Below are 16,572 nucleotides of genomic sequence, written 5' to 3'. Positions count from 1 at the left end.
GCTACTGTACCAACCAGAGCAAAGCTGCAATCTGATCTGAATGCTGGGTGAGGCAGAAGAACCAAGGAAGGAACATCTCCAAGCAAGTTTGTTTCAACCCACTCTGGGAAAGAGCTGCAATCCAATTGCTACACAAGCAGCAGCAGAATTTTCCCTCCCTTTGCTTGGCAGCTTAGCTGCAGGCAGCCTGCACACAAAAGGGCTCTGCACATGAAACCAGTGTTGAATACTTATATGACAAAACAGACAGCCCAACAAGCAGATGAATGTCAGAGCCTTTAAGAACTCAGTGCCCTTGTATTATTTTACTAACCTAAAAGCTATAGCTGGAGTGAGTCTGACACACACAGTAGAAAACCATGCAGAATTGCTTACCTGCAGAAGGTGGTGTCCTTGGTTCCACCAGAACTAAGATAAGCTCCTTAACAAGCCTGGTGTTCCAGTTTCCCAAAGCTTCTGTCTTGTGTAACAAATTGGATAAGGAAGCAGTTCTAACTAGCACTCTCAAGAGCTTAAAGAAAGCTTACAGAGACACAAGCTGGAAAGCCTCCGAGAAACTAGAGATACTGCTGTCTGGCTGTTCACTAGCACAGTGAAATCGCCAATTAAGAGAAACACTTGACTAAAACACTCTCTGTGAAAAGGGTGCAGGAGAGCTTATCAATTCATCCAGACTCCACACGTTTTGCAGTTTAACACATCTTTAATATCAGTAACGCTGGAAGTGACTTCTCAGTGCAAACAGCACAGACTACAGTTCAGAAGACTCTCATTTAAAACAAAGACAATATGAAGAAGAACATGCAATCAAACAATGATCGACTCTAGATACATCATGTTTGGTCCAACAAAGACATAGAAACAATTAATCCAATTACAGCAAACATAGCTTCTCTGAGTAAGGTTAAGATATTGCATTTGTAGTGTTTCCATTGTGCTTTCCTTCAGCGAACCAGCGGAGCCTGCTTGAGTGAGATGAGGACTGAACGCATGCGGGACACATCTTTAGCTTGCTTACTAGACTTGGGATTAAAGTCACAGAGCTGAGCCACACGTTCCCACTCAGTGCCCGGAAAAACATCTTCTGCATCACTCACAAAGGCTTCTTCAGCTGCCCTGAAAGCAATGCAATGGACCTTGTGTTAACGCCCAACATAAGGCACTCCTTCCCACTTACAGGATGCAGTTCCTTTCAGCACGTTTCATAAGAAATGTGACCTGACAGCTGCTTGTGAACATTATGGCTACTTAAGCTCCCACTGCCCCAGCCCTGGAGATGGAAGTAGGCTGCAGTAGTATGCTGTGCACAAGCAGTGCAAAAGATTGCTGTGTAAAATGTTGGAATACAGGTGTTTGGTTTTAAGAGTAGTCTTTGAGTCTTTGCCTAGCAGGGGTCACCACCCAAACTGCCAGAAGGTAAGATACTCCTATGTAGACATTTTATTTAAGGAAAAAACACCCAAGTCTTAAATATTTAAGCTTCTGCTGCTTGATGGCTTGCTTTGGACACTTGCCAACTAGAAATATACAGTTCCCCGCAAGCTTATCTTAAAACAGATTCCACTTGAGGATTTAAATCAGTCTCAAGGCCTTTAGGCCATCATAAAACTATCTGCTGATGTTTCCCAATGCTGTACGGAAGCAGCACAAATCAGAAGGAATGTAATTAATGAATTCCATGCCTGTGGGTGCTGTAGTCTAAAGCACATCTTGGCAGATAGGATGACTCATCTGAAGTCAGCTAGCACGATAAACACGTTCCCCCTCTTCTCACCCTAAGGAGGCTTTACACAATATGAACAGGTTAGCACCAATGGCTTCCCAGAAGTACCCTTCTGGCATTTCTGTGCTGCCCACAGCACTGCTTCAACGCACGTGTAACGCTCCAGTACCATTTACTGGAACTCTGGAGCTTTGGTAGCTACCTGAGTAAAAGAGCAGTAAGCATTCAGAGATCAAACCAAATCCATCTACTCCAACAAGCAGTACAGAAAAAGCAGTGAGGATGACTCCCCCATGAGGGTTCGCACTGTTCACAGGGATGATAAGGTTACAGACACCACTGAAGACAAGGATCACTACAACACTGCTACTTTATGTGACATGACACTTTTAAGGGGCAGTGAAGATTTTTTACTTAACTGTTCTAGGCTGTAGCAAGGATGATTTATGTTTGTGCTTAAAGGTGAAGAGAAGAAAAGAAACGAGAGAAAGTTTAAGTCAGATATAGAAAATGAGAATGAGTTTAATGCAGATGGTCAGCTGGCTCAACATGCACTAGCAGTTCGGCCTACATTCAGGAAGCATGCTGCCAATTTTATTCTGCAGCACTTGCACAGCACATTCGCTACAGGAAAAATAAGGATTTTATTGGAAAAAAAAAATAAAAATCTAAGTTAACTCCAGGAGACTTCAGAACAAAGTCAAACACCACCTGTAAATCCATCATTTCACAAGTCTTGCTTTACATCTGTCTACAATTAGGTAATTAATTCCACACTTGATCTGCAGTATAAATGCACACAAAGACACACCATGATTCAGCAGTACACCTTCTAAAGGTGTCACCTTAGAATCTGTGACATGGCTATATTTCAATTAAAGTCTAAAAATTAAGGGGAGAAATTAAAATACACAAACGAGCCAATGAACATTGCAACCCTCTTCCCCACAGAAATCAGCATAGTTACTGTGTTACTGTGGCTTGAAAATCATGGCTGCCTTCTCACTGACCTGTGAGGCTGGCAATACATCCACACATAGACACTCTCTTGCCAGCAGCTAATGCTAGCCATCTAGTACCATCATCTTGTTTTTTCCACATTTTCTCTAATAGCATCCTAAATTCTATAGGCACCTCTTCTACCTTGATTAAAGCATGTGATTTCTTCCTCTTGCACAATATGCAAACCTCATTTTAATATTTTTCTGGTTATTTAGGCAAGTGGCACAGACCAGGCACACAATGCCTATTACCAAAAAAAAAAAAAAAATGCAGTTATACTCTATACTTAACCATGGGAATGATTGGGACTAAATACAGCACCCACATGAGATTCCATCTGACAGTAACCTATATATGCATCAAAGCATCTTGCTGTATTGGCCTGGAAAGTCAGTAAACTGTGAAGCCCAACACATTACAGGCTACTGAATCACTGACAAAATTCCAGTGGTATGTATTCTGCATAATTTAAACGTGCTGGATATGATCTTTACAGAAAAACAGCACTTAATGCTGCAGATCATATTCGGAACAACAGGGAAAAAAGGCTATTCTACTCATAGTGGCTGAAATATTTGGCAGAAGACACCTTTGGACATTCAGTGCTATTTCTGACCCTCCTCATTACCTAGCTGACTAGCAAACAGAATTAGTAGTTAAGCAACATACACATAACCAATCACGTCAGCGAAGGGTTGTTTGTAGAAAGCTTCATCTGCCACCCTAGGTAGCAAATAGTCCAACAGGCAGGCAAGCAGGCAGGAGAAAAGAGATAAGGATGAGAAGTACAGAACACAACTGAAGGCAGTTTTAAAAAGCAGATTTAACTAGTATCACTTACACTCACTGAAACACGGAAGCAGCTACCATATGGAACATACCAATTAAGCTGCTGACTCAGAGAGGCAACACAAATACCCTCCTACATCATAGAAAATTAGGACCACCTAGTTTAGGGCTAGACTCTGTGTTAGCATTAAATCACCTCCAGGTAGCAGAGACTACTCGTAGTAGAGAGATCTCACCAGGTTGGTGAGAATGCTGAACACTCCCTCAGATAAACACTTTAATTTTCTGACTGCAACTCTTTTTAAAATCGACCCTTCTCCAGAATGCACTCTCTCATCTAAAACCACTGGCCAAGCTAAAGGGGTAATGACCTCTTGCCACTACCTGTAACAGCAGTTATCCTGTTTTCAGCCCAACAGAAAGACTATATCTGAGGGAATAGGACTGTCAAATCTATAGTTCTGTAGGAAGTACAAAGTCTCCTTTTCTCATTTAGTAAGTAAAGTCTACCTAAGACTACTTAAAATAAACCTGATAGCCCTTCAGGTTATGGCATTTCAAAAATCACTTCAACTTTAAGTCTACAGATTTCCAAAGGTTAAAGCAGCCCCAATGATTACCTAAAGAAAATGACTCTGGCAGCCTTAGGTCAGAAGTAAAGACCTAAGTGTTATTAAGTCAGCACTATCATGTTTACCTTTATGTAGCCAGAAGTCAAAATGCAGGGAGCTTCTAAGGAAATGTAAGAATTTACTAGATTATGTCTAGGTCATTTGTTTCTGTTCCACAGCCCATAATGAGCTAATTCAAGCATGACATTTAATGAGTTAAGCAGTCAGTGTTTAATTCTTCACTCACAGAGCTCTGCTTATTTCTCAAACTTCCACAAGCAGCAGCCAAATGTTTTAAGATATCTAACAAAATGATTTGTATCAAAATTACTACAAGACTGCTTTCAAGTTTCTGAGAAGTGGCAAGAAAGGCTGCAAGCTGCAGGTAATTAGTCACTGAAGAGTAGTACAGCTGCATACATACAGAGCAGCAAGCAGACTGATCAGCTCTGTCCAAATTCAAATGTTGTCTTAAGGAAGCTTCTGGAATAGCTCATAATTTTAGTGTTCTCATTTAAGCTAATCTTTAAAGAAACTTAAGACTAGTCTACAACTGGACACTCATCTCTTAATTGGATAGGTTACTTAAGCGGCTAAAGGACCAGTGTCTTAGGATACAGTAGACATTCTACTCTTCTCTCCCTCACCTGATTACTTCCACAGCCAGCAATATAGCTCCTCAGATGACTGGAGAAACCTTACCTGTTGCTAGCTTTTGTTTTCTGGAGCTTTTCATCTTGTCTGGCATACCACTCCTCCAACTCCTTTATTGCTTTCTCCTTCCATTCTGCTTCCTGTTTTCTTGAATTAGCATCTAAAGAGTCAAGAATAGATTTGTCAGTCATGTTTCTTCAACTTGGATTTCATTATCATTTCAACTGATAGTTCAAGGGTGTAGTCTAGTGCAAATTGTTATTTAGTCCACTCAAATATAGATTTTTTTTTTCCTGATTTAGGCCACGAGAATTCTAATGCCCTCAACATTCAGAAGGTGAGCTAAACAGAATGTCTCTGTACAGCACTGAGACAGTCTAGTTCAGTTTAGTCTAAGCATCTGTGGACTAATTATAATTCAGTAAGTCTGCTAGCCCACAAACCATTCTAAAAAACTGTTACCTTGCTATGACTGTTCTAGAATAAAGCTGAGTAAACTCTCTACGTTAAACAAATTAAGGGAATGTGATAGTCAGTTTGCCTTTACACGTAAGTTCAGGATAAACTCGTCTGTAGTAACTGGTATAAAAGAGGAACAACAGGCTCAGCTCTGTCTGGAATCATATGTTCAGAAGGCTGTCCTGACACTCTCAAAGTAAGGCCTGAAACTGGAAAGAACATCAGCTTATAGGATCAGCCCACAGGTGGGTATGGCTGCCTTTGATAGATAAATTTAGTTACTACTTGGTTATTTAATTATGCTTTTGGATTAATACCTACACAACAAGTGGCCTCAGCAATCTTAAAATGAGCAATCTACTCCCTTGGAAAAAAGTGCTGACCGGTGTATCTACTCAATCCTTTTCTGCTGATAAAAGTTGTTCATTTTCTGTTTACAGAAATGAGGAACTGACTGGTAAGTTAAGCACAGGTCACTTCAGTAGTTTCGGAAAGGAGTTCAGAGAACCACTTGCTACCTAAGTCCTTCACCAATATTAAAAGTTTGCTTACTGCAAGTCTTGCTCAAGCAGCAAGTTAAACTCCAAAGAGCTAGAAGCCATTGTTTGAAAAGGTTTCCTGCTTAAGAAACTGCCACTTCTGAGTTCCAACATAGAATACTACTACAACAAACACTCTTCTTACCAAGCTGCTCAAGGCGCTCCTTTTGCTCCTCTCTCCACTTACGAATGCTCTCTGGTTCCGACTGCAGTCGATCTACTTGTGATATGGCAGCATAGCAGTCTGTTGGGCCATTACTCTCCTTGGGGAGAAGGAAGAGAAAGAATAGTAATGTCATTTATACATTGAAACTGTACATTTCAGATAACTACCTGCAAGCTACATAGAAGCAGACACTTGAACTGAATGTATGATATTCTTCTGATGCTATACCACATTTGTACCACGTGATGAAAAATCCCTTGCTACAGAGGGCAGCACAACTGTTGTGAACTAATGTGGATTTGCCTCTAGCAACTGGGGATCAAACAAATTCAAGCTGACTGGGAATTCAAACTGTGCCAGAGGTCTATGACCAAAGAAAGCAGAAGATGATTCCTAGAATCTCAGCTGTAGGCCTACAAACAACCCAGCTCATTTCACATTAAATATCTGCAACAAAAGTATATTTTTGAAGAGTCTTTTTGTGCACAGGAGATTCAAGTGTTCTCTATAATTTGCACGTTTGCTTTAGAGAAATTTGCAAGCCTCAAAGGAAGTTGGCTTCTAATATCAGTTAGGTGCATTACAGAATTGGGACTGCTATAAGCTGCTTAGAACACAAGGTGCACTGTTGGTTTTTTCCTTAAATGTTAAAAGCTATGCTAGCACTTGCAGTTTAACATACAGCAGTTCAAAGACTTACAGTGCATAGGGTTATTAACACATTAGACTTTCAAAGATGAGCGCATTGCCACAGAATATACTCCAAGTCCAACTCTTTCCATTGGTTCACTATGCCCATACCAGATTAAATACCTCATCAAGTGGAAGCTCTATCAAACAAAGCAGTTGATAAGAATAAAACAATCAAGGAATTTCATCTGCCTTTTATTGTATAATGCGACACAGAGCAGTTTTCCCAAGAACCTAACAGCAACAGTGAGGATATAAGAACGGTAGCAGTGAAAGCAGTTTGTCTCCATCCATCTCAGCATTCACTTATGTCTATGGAAAAGTAGCTTATATCCTGCTCTCTTTTAAGTATTTTAAGTAAACAGGGCTACCCAAATAACTCTCTTAACAATCAGCAACGCCTTATCCAAACTGGTATTAATTCAACTATTCCACAACAATTGTGTGAGCATGCTGTTTCTCCCTAACACAGACAAAACATTGTCTGTAATACGACAAACATGCTTTCATAATGTGAATGAGCCATTTGCCAGCCATTTAATGTGATGCAACTTTACATCACTAAGAAATACACAATATTTTCAGTCAATTTGTTCCTCGTAAGACCAACTTTGATAAGACAACATGAGTTACCCTCAAAGAATAAGCAACTTATAAAACCTGACTCTGAAGTAGGTAGTCAGAACATGTTCTATTCGGTTTATTAGGCAGTATCAAGTAAATGTTAAGTCATATTACAGAGCCTGTCAGCCTGCTCACAGTGATCACGTCCCATTCAACCATAGCTCAAAATAGACTGCTGCCTTTAGATGCCCTCAAGTTCAGAGATGGAGCACCAGCAGCTTTAGGAGGTCATGAGACAAGCACATTAGAGAAGCAATGGTGAGTGCAAGTCAAGATTGAAGTTCTCACAGTAAACAGCACATTCTAAGCAAAGATTACTTCTATCTTACCTGATAGACAACTCCATTCATCACTCCATCAACAGCACCTGTAGAGAAATAACTGTAGTTTAACAATCTGAGAAAAACAATACAATTAGATTTATTACAGACAGTTATTTGTCTGAAATCCTTTGTTACGGCACCTCCAGTAGGACATTTATGTAAGTGAATGTTACTCAATCCCCCATAGGGTCAATTCCTTATTCTCTACACTTTTCTTCCTTTTCCAGGACACAAGAGACAGTGAGTCATTATTCTTCAGAACTAAAGCCAGTTCTTCACTATGAAGTCTCACCATAGGCTACTCAAAAAGCAGAGCTGATATTGCTGAGAAGCTGCTTTGGGGAATGTCCTGGAGTTTCTCTAATTTTCTCATCCCTGTCTCAGAAAATGAATACTAGACAACTGTTCAGAAGTTAAATATGATTTACTCTTCTCACACTACCTGGAAGACTAACAATCTGATAGGGCAACACTTCCTAAATCTTATCATGGTTTTGTTACCCCCTAACTCCCAGCAAGTCCAAAATTTATATTAATATCCCCACCAAAAATCACCTTTCACGTTTCTCCTGCAATGATATCTTTGATAGCTTCCTAATTCCAGCTGCATTACTCCTTCTGAAACAACACTGCAGCAGAGTCTCTGGAACAAAATCAGCTGGAATCCTTGCCACAGAAGCTTAGAATCTCATCAGAAGAAAGACCTGGAAACATGCATCAACTGTGAAAAGCGTCTCCAGACAATGCAGAAGGCAGCAAGATTTTCAGGAACCACTTTCTGTACCTGTGCAATATATCAAGTTATTAACAACTTTGCCTCATCCATAATGCTACCCTGGATAAGCCCGTCACAAGTGTTTCTGCCACATAAACACACTCTACAGCGAAAGCTGAGATAGTACCAAAGTCAACAAACAATAGACAGAAACTCAAGCATTTCACATTAGCTTCCTAAATAAGGTCATTAATTCACCTGGAGCAGACTGTCATGATGCCGCATGCTCTATTTGTTGCAAGTTCTCCTTGTACCTTTACCATTAAACACTGGTTGTTACCAAGCCCTTGGTGCCTTACCAAGCACAACCAACAGCTGTCCTCATTAGATTCAGGAAGACCAAAGGCTGCAAAGGAAACCTGCTTACACTTCACGCTACAAAAGGATGCTGCAGCTCTTCACCTTTTTAGACTGGGTTGGAATTACAGCTAAGCCAGGATCTGTAACTTGTTCTGGTGGTTTCTGTCAATACAAATTAGCTGTCCACAGTGCCTACATGGGAAGAGCCAAGAGCAACCTGCACCATCAGACAGAACCTAGTTGGAGAGAGAACCCAAGAAAGGTTAGTCTTGAAATAAATGTAGTTCTAATATCCGGAGGGAAGGCAGTTGCTCCATGGACCAGCTAGGCAAGGGGGATTACATCTTTAAGATTTTTCTTGTCATAATGCAAAGAGAAAACTTTCATTGAAGTCTTCAGCATTCAAGCTGGTAGCCTGCAAGAGGTAAAAGGAACAACATTCCTGCAGGGATGAAAAACAGTTGTGTTTGTCTTAAGACTACTTTTCTTCTGCTTAGACATTAATTGGTACAGCAGAAAGTATGGTTAGAGGGCACACAAGTCACAGGCATTAAAAAATACTACAGATTCTCATCTGTTTTAAGCTTCCTTAGAACTTGTGATTACAATGCTGAGTCAGCATGCTGACAAAGCACACTGCCTGCTGAAAATAAAAAAGAACACTATTGTTGTGCTATCATGTGCCAACACAAGTACACTAATGGGAACAGAATCAACAGTCAGATATTCTCTCTTCAGCTCTAATGTCTCAGTATTTGTGTAACTCACTATGAAATATAGAAAAAAAAAAGTTAGCCAATCTTTGTTTCAGAAAGCAAAGCAATCCGTGTATCAGATTTCCTTGTTCACAAAGGGACGTCATTTTGTATACAACTTCCCCAGAAAAATGTTTTCAGCAGTTATGAACAATGACAGTTCTCTACTGCCTTCAGAGTCCATCCATGCCTAACACAGCACCTTAAAGCTCCGGAAGTTAACACCATGCTTTTTGATAAAGTTAAGGACAACCCATATTCCTTGGTGCTTCCTTCTGAACTTTGGACAAAGCACAGAGAATATCCAAGTATCCACAATTCCAGAACATGCTGGCAATAAAGTAACAAACTTCCAGAGTTCCACCCAGACACCTTTTAGCCTGAGCCTGTGAGTTAAGCAGAAGCTGTATCAGCTGTATCCACTGTCTGCCTGCACAGGAGGGAAAAACAGTTGAGCTTGCTAGAAACAGCTGGAATCAGTGTCCTCCAAATGTACAACAGCTTACAAGAGAATTGGCCATGTACCTTGAAGATCAGAGCAGTTTTTTCACTTCAGTCCTACAAGTTAGCATGCATTTAATTTGCAAAGTTCAGCTTCAAGCTGAAAGGAACAACCAAGAAAGCTGAACTTCCGGACCAGGGCAGATCAAGCAGACAGCACCGGACTTGGAATAAAATTAATCCGAAAGCAGTTGTTCTCCTGGTAGTACTAAGTAAGGAAAAACTACAGACAAATCCCAGTGCCAAAGGAAAGGTTTGGCCTTCAGAGTTGACACAATTCTCATTTAAAGTTAGCTTTGAACTGAATTCCAGCAACTGAGCTGTCAAGCTTGCTGAAGTGAAGATCAACTGATTTAGAAAGTGATTTAAAGAAACTGATGAGTAGAAACTTAACAGCAAAGTTTTGTTACCGTTAAGCAAGGTATTCTTTATTGGCAGCGCTGGGGTAGCATCGAGATAACTCTCCAAGAATGCTCCACCAGTTGATCATTCGTGAACAGGTTATATTTTCACATGTATTACATATTCATTACATTCCCAAATTCATTATCCTATCCACTCCCAACGACTGCCCAACAGACATGGCCTTATTTAGGCGATCTTCAGGGTCATCTAGAGTCCTTCTAGCATTCTTCTAGGAGCTGTTTACTTCCAACACCCCTTTTATCCTAAAGATTGCAGTGGAATGCAAGGACAGTTGGAGAAACGTCTGTACACAGAGATAAGGAAGAAAAAGGGCAACATCTTAATGCTGTCTCATTTTAGGTGTTCCACTGTCGTTTCTTTAGCTTTGTTAAAGCAGAGCAGTCTTACAACACCTCTCCTTCTGCAAAACTTAATCCCACTTATCCACAACATCTAAAGACTACTGTGGTATTGCAAGCAAGCATTAACAAAATATTTTCCATAGTTTCTTCTTTAAATCAAATGCAATGCCTTGCTCTAAGACCACACAGCTATGCAGCACAAAATGGTTTCAGCCTTATTCAGTAGCCTCTGCAATGATTTACAGTCAACACAACAGATGAAGGCTAACAGAACCAAACAGAGGACCATGAAGAGTAACATTTCTAACTCAAGCCCAGGCATTTTGTATTTCATGGATTAATTCCTTCTGATTTCTTCTTATCAAGTAGACTTTAGACAACATCCCCCACACAAGAGAAATTAACTAAAATACGACTGCGTAAAATTTTGCTTTTATGAGCTACTTCTAGCATACCTTTTAAATAGTGAGTATTCTCTTCATGGCTTATTTTCTAAAAGTAGTTGAGGGCTTTGCTTCCTTATTCTTTTAAGATAATTTCTTGCATCACTGAGGAAGAAATCTGCTTTCCAGCCAAAACCTCATAAGGCTCATGTGCTTCTCTTCAGAAGATGAGATGCATCACTCCCTGAAGTTCACGTAAAGACAACTGAATGTGAAACTGAAGTCAATGTTTAAGACCAGACAGACTATCTTAAACTTGAGTAGTATTTTCATGATTGTTAACACAGAACTGCTTGCCACTGAGTGTTTTTCTCAGTAGGAAGCCACCAACAAGCTGTTACAGGATTTTTACATTGACATGCAGATGCTTCAACACAAACATATTCACTCCTGTTGAGTGGACACAGCAAGTGAACCACTGTAACTGTTTCCTCACTGGAAAGGGGATCCCACAAGAGATCAGGATACAAATAACCAGACAACTGCTCTATAGTGCTATATTTACACAGCATTTGTCTTCTGAGATACTGATTATGCTTCACATTTCAAGTGAAAACAAGACTAGTTTTTACATGCCCAGGAATGGCTATGTACATAAGGGCCAATATTCCAGACCTGACAGAAGCAATATGAAGTGAAGCTCAGTGAGCCCATGTGAGCTCAACAACATTATGCTCCTTCCCCCAAACACAGAGTACCCAATGCTGCTACAATTAACAGGCATACAGTTTCAATTACCATAACTATGTTTTCATTAGCCTAAGTACATGAAGTTCAACACTGACCTTGAGTTTAACTTATTTTTCTAAATAGACTTAGCTTAAACAGTTTGTTGTGTGAGACAGCATGTTTTTCACAAGCTTATTTAAGGAAGCTGGAGACTATTTCTCATAACATTTGAAGTTAAGCTCTTCACACTTTAGTAGAGAATTGCCTCAGATACAATTCTTGTACAGCATTGAGAAAGAAACAAAATTATCCAGCAGATCCATAAATCAGGAGTTCACCTGAACGAGCACACTTTGCATTATTGCAAACTGCACCTTCTATTCTTCCTAATAGGGAATAAAGGCTTCAACAGTCAACAAATAGATGTTGTATTAACAAGGCAACCACCAGAACTCCAAAAAAGATTATCAGCTACACCTGTACAACAGGCCAGAGCATCAGTGAAAATCCAAATTCATACCAAAAAGCAAAATGACATACAGACCACACCTAGACTTTGTAAATGCTTGGATCAAATTATTACACACACTGCTTTACAGCTCTCCTTCTACAGGAAGTTCTCCAGTAACAGTTTCACAAAGGAAGTGAAAAATTTCTTCAGCCACAGCTGAACTACTTTTCCATTTCCACCCAACCTGGAAGCATTTAACAAGCTGGCAAGGAATCACACTGCAAGAGCCAGACCGCACACACAGAAATCACAAGTCCAGTTGGTTCCAGCACCCTTTGAGATGTGAACATCCAACAACTTTCTTCTCTGCCATATAAAGTCTTACAGAACAACATCTGGGGCTTCTGAGAGGGGATTCATACACAGCCTGTTTCTGTCTTATAAAGTCTGCGAGTCACATTATACCTGCTATTGGAAGAGGATGGCGTTCTAATGATAACTCTCGTGTTTTAGTGCTTGAGGATGTTACTTCATGTGACAAAGATATTTGCATGGAAACATGCAGTCTGTATAGCCAGTCCTTAATGAATGAGCCAGGTTCTAAGCGCTGCAGTACCTCTAGGTTAGCAGTGGATACAGCAGGTCTCCATTACTCAGCTAACTTAACTGCGCTTTGTTCTAAGGGATATTTTGAACCAACAGCCCCACAAACGACTCATTTCAGTGTGTTTCATGTTGAAAACTTAAATCTGAAGAACTTTCAATAGTGAACTGGCAAGCAAAGTAATTCAGCTCAGACTGAAGAAGCAGGCTGCCAGTTCAGGAAGCGACAAAGGAATGGCCCTCAAGATCAACACACGCTCCCCTGTGCGCAGAGATGAACTCGAGGCAGCAACACAGGAACAGCATTCAGTACGTTCACAGCTCCTTTACACTTAGAATCCAGATTAAAGGCACTGGTGCCAGAGGCTCAGGATCACTTCACCCACACTCACACTAACGGAGAACCCCCTCACGCAGATCCCCATAATACAGAACTACTCTGAGCACAACAACCCGTTCTGCAGCGTCAGTTTTCTCACCTTCGGTACAAAGGTTACAGAGACACAACAGCCAGAGGCTGAGTACAATTAAACATTAGCCCAGCCGCTCCTGTGAGCGCAGCCCGCCGCTTTAGGCGCTATGCAGCCAGCCGGCCACACCGGGTCGGAGCGACCCGGAGGCCAACGGGGATGGGGGAGAGAGAGGCCGCGCACCGTACCGGAGTCGAAGCCGTCCGCCGCCTGCAGCGCCTCGGGCACGTCGCCGCTCTCCAGAATGCCGTATCCTTCGTCGTTCTCGATGCCCGCGATCTCACTTTCCTGCTGGGCCAGGAAGGCGGCGGCCGGATCCTCCTCGGCGCCGTCCGCCGCCCCGTTACCGGCGGTGGCCGGCGGCTGCTGCGAGCCGAAGAACTCCATGTTGGCCATAGGGACGAGCGGCAGCACCGGACGGGAGCGGGCGGCGGCGGGAAGCGGGGCCTGCGCCTCACACAGAAATCGGCGCGGAAGTGGAGGACCCTCCGCACAGACCAATGGGAGACGAGCAGCGCCTAGAGGCAAAGCCAATCAACGAGCGGCGGAGGCGGGGCTAACGGAATCCTCCGCGCGCCTCAGCGGGCTCGGACCAATCAGCGCCAAGAGCGTGGTGGGGAGCAGGGAGGGGGGAGCGGAAAGGGGACGTGGGGACGGGAGCGCGCAAGCTCGGCTGCGGGAGCGCGCGCGGCTCCCCCCCCCCCCACCGTCGATAGCGGTCACGTGACTCCGTCAGCGTGGGGCTGTGTCCCTGGCGCCCGGTATCAGTGCTGAGCTGTGCTGTGTGTGCTTTGGGATCGCACCCGAAGCACCTCCCCTATGAGGACAGGCTGAGGGAGTTGGGCTTGTTCAGCCTAGAGAAGAGAAGGTTGCGGGGTGACCTCATTGCAGCCTTTCAATACCTGAAGGGCTGACAATAGCAGGACTAGGGGAATTGGTTTTAAGTTAAAAGAGGGAAGATTTAGGTTAGGTTGGGGGAAATTCTTCACTAGGAGACGTGGTTTAGGCCCTGGGACAGGCTGCCCAGGGAGGTTGTGGGATGCCCCGTCCTTGGAGGTGTCAAGGCCAGGTGGACGGGGCCCTGGGCAACCTGATCTAGTGAAGGTGTATGTTGTGGTGCCCTGCCAGGCAGGGGGTTGGACTACATGATCCTTGAGGTCCCTTCCAACCCGGGTCAATCTGTGATTCTGTGATCGCAGCGAGCCGCAAAAGAATCATAGAATCTTTTATGATGGAAAAGACCTCCGAGGAGTTCAAGTGTTAACCACGCACAGCCAGGTCTGCCACTAACCGCAGAATCGTTAAACGCTTTAACAGACCTTTAAGATTTATTTTAATGGATCTCTATCAGCCACAGGAAGGGTGAAGGAATAAAGAATAACAGCAGTGACTGCCTCATTCATAACAGAAGACTGTAAAAATTAAACTGCCCCATGAAGCGCATGTCATGCTCACACTGAAATTTACTGTCCTTGTCCCTTATTTCTCCTGAAAGCACACACACATGTACAGGAAGTGGAAGCAGGGTTGTGTAGCCTGGGAGGAATACAGGGCTGTTGTCCATGTGTGTAGAGATAGGATTAGAAAGCCATAGAACAGATGGAGCTTAACTTGGTAACAGATGTGAAAGATAACAAGAAGGGGTTCACAGGTACATAGGCAGGAGGAGACATTGCCAAGGGAGAGTGGTCCCCCTCTGATGAAAGGCAATGGGGGAGCTGGCTTCCTCAGACATAGAAAAAGCTGATACCCAATGAGTATCAGCAAATGATACTCACAGAATGAGCAAAGAGCCCCAGTCTTCACGGGCGGTCAGGCTTCTCATGTCTGACAGAATCACACAGAATCACAGAATTACCCGGGTTGGAAGGACCTCAAGGATCATGTAGTTCCAAACCCCCCTGCCTAGCAGGGCCACCAACATACACATTTACTATATCAGGTTGCCCAGGGCCCCGTCCAAACCTTTCTTGAACACCTCCAAGACCGGGGCATCACAACCTCACTGGGCAGCCTGTTCCAGGACCTAACCACCCTTCTAGTAAAGAACTTACCCCTAACATCCAACCTAAATCTTCCTCTTCTTCAACTTAAAACCATTTCCCCTAGTCCTGCTATTATCAGCCCTGTTTGAAGAGTTTACTCCCCTCCTGGAGTAAGTTCCCTTTCAGGTACTGAAAGGCTGCAATGAGGTCACCCCACACAACCTTCTCTTCTCCCAGGCTGAACAAACCCAACTCCCTCAGCCTGTCCTCATAGGGGAGGTGCTCCAGCCCCCTGATCATCTTTGTGGCCCTCCTCTGGACCCTTTCCAAAATCTCCATATCTTTTTTTGTACTGAGGGCTCCACACCTGGACACAGTACTCCAGATAGGCCTCACAAGAGCAGAGTAGAGAGGGGACGATCACCTCCCTATGCCCTGCTGACCACCCCTCTCCTGATGGAGCCCAGGATCCCATTTTGCTTTCCGGGCTGCCAGAGCGCACTGCTGGCTCATGTTAAGTTTCTCATCTATCAGGACCCCTAGGTCTTTTTTCAGCCGAGCTGCTCTCAAGGACAAACTCCTCCCAGCCTTACAGGTGCCTGGGGTTCTTCCGGCCCAAGTGCAAAACCTTGCACTTTTGCCGTGTTGAACCTCATTAGTGTTCACCCGAGCCCAAGCTTTCCAGACTGTTGAGGTTCCTCTGAATGGCATTCCCTTCCTTCCACCGTATTACCGCACCACTCAGCTTGCCGTGGTCAGCAAACTTGCTGAGGGTGCACTCCATTCCCTCATCAATGTCATTAATAAAGATGTAAAAAGAGCACCGGTCCAAAACAGGACCCTTGAGGAGGACCGCTCGTTACCGGCCTCCACTTGGACATAGAGCCAGTGACCACCACCGTTGTCTGCGGCCATTCAACCAATTGCTTATCCCATGTAGTTGTCCACCCATCCAAACCCACTTTCCTCCAATTTGGGAGATGAAGATGTGGTGGGGGACCATGTCAAAGGCCTTGCTCAGGTCCAGGTAAAATGACATTGGCCGCCTTCCCTTCGTCCACTAATGCCGTCACTCCATCATTAGGAAGGCCACAAGATTAGTTAAGCATGACCTTCCCTGGTGAACGCTGTGCTGGCTGTCTCGGATCACATTGCTCATTCTTTATGTGATCGAGGCATGGTTGTCCAGGAGGATCTGTTCCATAATCTTCCCAGGCACGGAGGTGAGTTTCACCAGCCTGTATTTCCCCGGGTCCTCCCTGCTCTCCTTCTT

The 16,572-nt window shown here is 43.3% G+C and overlaps 1 protein-coding gene across 3 annotated transcripts; it reads right to left on the bottom strand.

Moving 5' to 3' along the window:
• Window positions 1–683: 683 nt before the first annotated feature.
• Window positions 684–13,800, bottom strand: CLTA (clathrin light chain A). Of its 3 annotated transcripts, XM_015849509.2 has the most exons (7): window positions 13,503–13,800; window positions 7,587–7,624; window positions 5,923–6,040; window positions 4,828–4,939; window positions 3,395–3,448; window positions 2,143–2,178; window positions 684–1,116 (listed from the first exon to the last, which is right to left on the bottom strand). In XM_015849509.2, exons 1-7 carry the CDS (start codon window positions 13,708–13,710, stop codon window positions 945–947), a joined length of 738 nt encoding a protein of 245 aa, XP_015704995.1. In that variant the 5' UTR covers window positions 13,711–13,800; the 3' UTR covers window positions 684–944. The 3 variants fall into 3 exon arrangements, with proteins under 3 accessions (XP_015704995.1, XP_015704996.1, XP_015704997.1); XM_015849510.2 differs by lacking the exon at window positions 2,143–2,178 and having other exon boundaries at window positions 13,503–13,799; XM_015849511.2 differs by lacking the exons at window positions 2,143–2,178; window positions 3,395–3,448 and having other exon boundaries at window positions 13,503–13,797.
• Window positions 13,801–16,572: the final 2,772 nt, after the last annotated feature.

The sequence above is a fragment of the Coturnix japonica genome, chromosome Z, assembly GCF_001577835.2.
Source record: "Coturnix japonica isolate 7356 chromosome Z, Coturnix japonica 2.1, whole genome shotgun sequence".
NCBI classification, from domain to species: Eukaryota; Metazoa; Chordata; class Aves; order Galliformes; family Phasianidae; genus Coturnix; species Coturnix japonica.
The sequence above is the reverse complement of the archived record's forward strand: the minus strand, read 5'-3'. Positions and strand labels throughout refer to the sequence as shown.

Coding starts and splice junctions, on each gene's coding strand:
- CLTA (XM_015849509.2), bottom strand. CDS start 13,710: ATGGCCAACATGGAGTTCTTCGGCTCGCAGCAGCCGCCGGCCACCGCC. Junction 4,940..5,922: donor GGAGCGCCTTGAGCAGCTTG/GTAAGAAGAGTG, acceptor TTGACTCTTTAG/ATGCTAATTCAAGAAAACAG. Junction 1,117..2,142: donor CCTTGCTACAGCCTAGAACA/GTTAAGTAAAAA, acceptor CATTGCTTTCAG/GGCAGCTGAAGAAGCCTTTG.